Source organism: Lipotes vexillifer, unplaced genomic scaffold, assembly GCF_000442215.2.
Source record: "Lipotes vexillifer unplaced genomic scaffold, Lipotes_vexillifer_v1.1 scaffold1010, whole genome shotgun sequence".
In the NCBI taxonomy this organism is placed as follows: Eukaryota; Metazoa; Chordata; class Mammalia; order Artiodactyla; family Lipotidae; genus Lipotes; species Lipotes vexillifer.
The window spans coordinates 94,135-98,636 of record NW_006794157.1 but is presented as its reverse complement, the minus strand read 5'-3'; the positions used below and the strand labels follow the sequence as shown (position 1 = coordinate 98,636).

The 4,502-nt window shown below is 36.9% G+C and overlaps 1 protein-coding gene across 2 annotated transcripts in view; it reads right to left on the bottom strand.

Moving 5' to 3' along the window:
- Positions 1 to 2,060: 2,060 nt before the first annotated feature.
- The window catches only part of TRIM69 (tripartite motif containing 69), a 35,985-nt gene continuing 33,543 nt past the window's right edge, over positions 2,061 to 4,502 (bottom strand). For both annotated transcript variants that reach the window (XM_007467009.1, XM_007467010.1), the window contains one exon: positions 2,061 to 2,657. In XM_007467009.1, the coding sequence (XP_007467071.1) occupies positions 2,116 to 2,657 (542 nt within the window). In that variant the 3' untranslated portion in view covers positions 2,061 to 2,115. The remainder of the gene's footprint in view (positions 2,658 to 4,502) is intronic.

The window sequence follows — 4,502 nt, the reverse complement described above, 5'->3', positions numbered from 1 at the left end:
CCCGCGTCTCCTGCATCGGCAGGCGGACTCTCAAGCACTGCGCCACCAGGGAAGCCCCCAAAACATTCATTTTTAAGAAGTATATTTTCCAAATCTAGATTAGAATTTATATTCATTCCTACTCATCTTTCATTATGTCCAACTTAATCAATCTTTTCCTTAGAATTTTCTCCTATTCTGGTGAATATTGACCTCCCCTTTCTTTGAACTCTGTAGCACTTGTCTGTCCCCAAGGACAGACTTTAGATATCAGTTATCTAGAATTCTGTCTATGACTTAACTAGACCCTCTTCTTTCTCCCAAATTCTTTGTCACATAATTACTTGAAATTTTACACTGCCTAAAATCCCACCATTAGAATTATTTACTTATTTATATGGACTGTATATTAACTAGTAAGTAGTATTGTGTTGATGTTAAATTTTCTGAATTTGATAATTTAGTACTGTGATTATGTAAGAGAATACCTTGGTTCTTAGAAGATACTTGCCGATATATTTAGGAATAAGAATTATAATGCCTGCAACTTAATCTAAAGTAGTTCAGCAAAAATAACATTAGTAATAATTATACTCACACACAAAATCATATGGGGTGGATGTGGGGGAGAGAGACTAAGAAAATGTAGCAAAATGTTAATAACTGGTAATGTAGGTGGAGAGTATATGGGAGTTATCATATAAATATGTAATTTTTCCTCTACGTTTGAATTTTTTTTAAAGATTTAAAAAGGAGAGAAATCATGTTCCTTTAGTTCAGTGGTTCCCTGCCCTAGCCACACGTTAGTAAGCTTTTACAAACTACGAATGCCTAGGCCCCATCTGCTAGAGATTTTTATTTAATTGGTCTTAGGTGGGGTCCAGGCACCTGAATTTCTTTTATATCCCCCTAGATGAACCTTTTTTTTTTCTTTTTATGTTTCTTTTATATCCTTCGAAACATCTAGCAAGGCTCCAGGCACAAAATAGGTCCTTTTTACATTCCAGTTAAAATGAATTCTTTTTTTTTTTTAAAAGGTAATTTCTTAAATGTAGCCATAACATGTCATGGTTGTTTGCTCAAATCAGCAGCTATAAATGTATGTATATTGTATATACCAACACTACACGAATATTACCTATAGTTGTATGTATCCTTCCCACTATGACAGATGGGACAGAGGGCTTTTATCCTGCCCAAAGAGCTGTGCTAATTGTAATTTTAGAGGGCCATACTGCAGGTCCTAAGTACTGCCCCCCTGCCCCCCATCTCTCCCAAAAAACCTGTCAGATATAGAGCATGAAGCCCAGTTAGATGGGACTTGCAAAGGAAAGGAAATAGGGATGGTTCATCAAGGGTACTGCTGAGATCAATAAGCCTAAGAAGTTTAGGCTTAGAAAGAAGGAACAAGCTAGAGGATGAGTATACTGGAGAGGACACGATGAAATATATGGGTATTTAAATTATAGGCAGGAATGACTAAAAGGATATAGTCAAAAGTAAATGGAAATACTTAAATGTATTTGAATACACAAAAACAAGTGCTCCATAGGTAGGTAAAGCAAGAAAAAGGGACTGAGAAAGAGTCAGAGATTCGCTGGACTAAAAAGTATCTTGAGAGAATTCAAGACAAGATTATAAACTAGCCCAGAACATTTTATTTAAATCTCTGGAACAATTTTTTTTTTAATTACAGTAACAAGTTCCAGAAAATAAATGTGTTGCAAAATGTATATTAAAAGATAATTAAATAGGAATAAGAGCACACATCTAAAAATTAATCTATTGAGTCATTATGTTGGAGAATAAGGACAGTATGATAGAATTTCTGAGCACATCTGAAAAGGGTTCCTGAGCATCACAAACTCAAGTTGCATTTTGCTCCAGTTATAATAGGATGATGATCATGCTCATGAGAATGGCTCCTGTGTCATAGTAGACCCCAGAGAGTTAGAATGACAGCTTGAAAAGCTCCAGTGAAATCCACTTAGAACAGTGAGAACAGAATTCAATTTGTGAATCCTCTTTTCATTATTCCAGAGTTCCCCATAAATTGGGAAGAGAAACCAGTGAGACTGGTAAACTATTTCAATACCTCTTTAATAATACTCTGAATTTATACAATAGTATGACAAGTTACTGTGGATGTAAGATATGCAATGGTTCTTTATTCTCTCCACCATCATTAAGGCAAGGGCAGAAGTAGGGATAAAGTTTCTCCATGAAAGTGCTACTGAAGGTGTAAATGTGGGTCATAGTTTTAGCATTGTAGAAGGATACCTGCCCTCCCTCATAATCCAGGTATATGCCCACCTTGTTGAGATTGTTAGTCAGTTTCATACTACAGGAAGGCAAATCCAGAGCCTTTAGATCAGTTTGGTTCCTTAGTCTTAAAAGCCAGAATCCTTGCTCAGGAGTTAGAGGACAGCTGCCCTTCCGAAGGATGGATTCTCTGACGACTCCAACTGTCCATTTTGTCTTCTTTGCTACTTCTACTTCCCAGTACCACCTTCCAGATGTGAAGCCTTTTGAGCCCAGCACAGCCACACTTGAGTTAAACCTCTCTGGATCATCAGGCATTACCTGCTTAATGTCACCATGCCACACACTGGTTTGGTTTTTAGAGAGCACTAGATTTGGGTGAGCAGTTTTAGGGTCCAGAGTTAATGGAGATAGGCCTAGTAAGAAAATAAGAGAAAGCAGGGCATGGGGGAAAAGGGATGAATGCAGGTTCCAATAGATAGTATTTACATAGACACCAGTGCTTTATCTCCCCATGCCGTATACTCTTAGACAGGCAGGTAATTACTTATATACTTTATATTGTTTTGATATCCATGTGGCTATATTCTAGACATTTTTATATTTGTGATAAAAATCAGACTTTACTCTGAAGCAATTATTATACTCTAATAAAAAATGCAAATAAGATAAATCTGTACTAATAAATATAAGAAAATACAAATGCTGAAAGGGTAAAGATTAGGTAAGTGGGTCCTAGGAAAGCTTTCTAAGGGCAATAAGCATTTTAGTTTTGATGTAACATCTATGAGATGTATCAGGATGCTTTGGGTAAAAAAAGGCAAAAAAGGAATGAGTTAAAAATAGTAGCTTGCAAGAGAGAGAAGATAAGGGCTTGCCCGTTAGAAGCAGGTGAGACTGAACGAACTGGCACAGAATTTAGAGGACAATGGTGATAAGTTTACATTTGGTTTAATAGACACTGGAACTTTTGAGGTCTGGAATGGTTGATGCCACTGATAATCAGAATGTGGTTCACAAACTGTGTAATTGCCAGTCTGTGACAGGATAGTACAGAATTGAGAGTAAGCTCTTGGAAACTTTCATAGAATTCTGACAGAGTAATTTTGTCAGTTGATTTTGTTAAAAAAAACTGGGCTTGCACTTTGTAATCTTTGTTATTTTAATTCCACTTTTTCAAGTAATTAATTTATATCATATTCTACAAACATATCAGTTTTAAAAACTGATCCTTTATCACAGTTAATTTGAGAAGTATTGGTTTAGACAAATCAATGGGCAGCAGTATAAAAAAGAATTTCTAAATGAAGAGAGATTGGAAGCATATCAGCAAGAAGGTGACACAAATTTTAGATGTGAGATAATTGAACCTTGGCACAAAATTTGATATAGGAAACACAAAAACTATTGTATGTTCACATCATGGACACAGATACAAATGTGCATACATTTGTTGTTAATGGATTTACTTATACTTGGAAGGAAGATCAATCCAGTCTATCTCTCTCTTCTCAGAAAAGCTTGAATCTTTTCCATCATCCCAAGGATTTTTTCTTTCTAACAAGAGGCTTTGAAGAATCCTGAAAATTTCCCATATAGCCTGAATCTTCTCTCTCACACAGATCCTCATCCACTTTGGGTTGTTACTTTTTCCAGTGTGAGAACTAGGATTTCTTTGGAGGTATCATAAAGAATTCCTGCCAACCTTTTAAGAACCACAGTCTGCTCTCATCACCAAACCTCTGACACCTCCAGCTAGCTCAGCCAGCCTTGGTTTTGAGGATTCCTAGGAGTCAGCTTTGCATCCCCGCTTTTCTTCTTATGCCATGTTCAATCCAACAGTAAGTTCTGTCAGCTCCACATTTAAAATATATTCTGAGCCTACTCAGAATATATAGACAGGTAACTTCCACAAATACCACTGGCTTGGAACTACTGCAATAGCTTTTTAACTGTTCTGTTTCCACTCTTGCCTGTCTGCAGCCTATTCTGCCCATAACACGAATGAGATCATCCAGTTCTCCTACTCAAAATGCTCTTATGCTTCCCATCACCCAAGGTAAAATCCAGAGTCCTTACAGAGCAAACAAGACATACATGATTTATCCACTTCTCTGACCTCATTTCCCACCACTTACCACCCCCTCGCCCCATTTAGTTTGGTCAACCACTTTTGCCTCTTGGCTGTTCCTTGAACATACTAAGCTCATTCCTACTTCAGAGACTTTACACTTTTCTTTCCTTGTCCCTAAACACTCTTT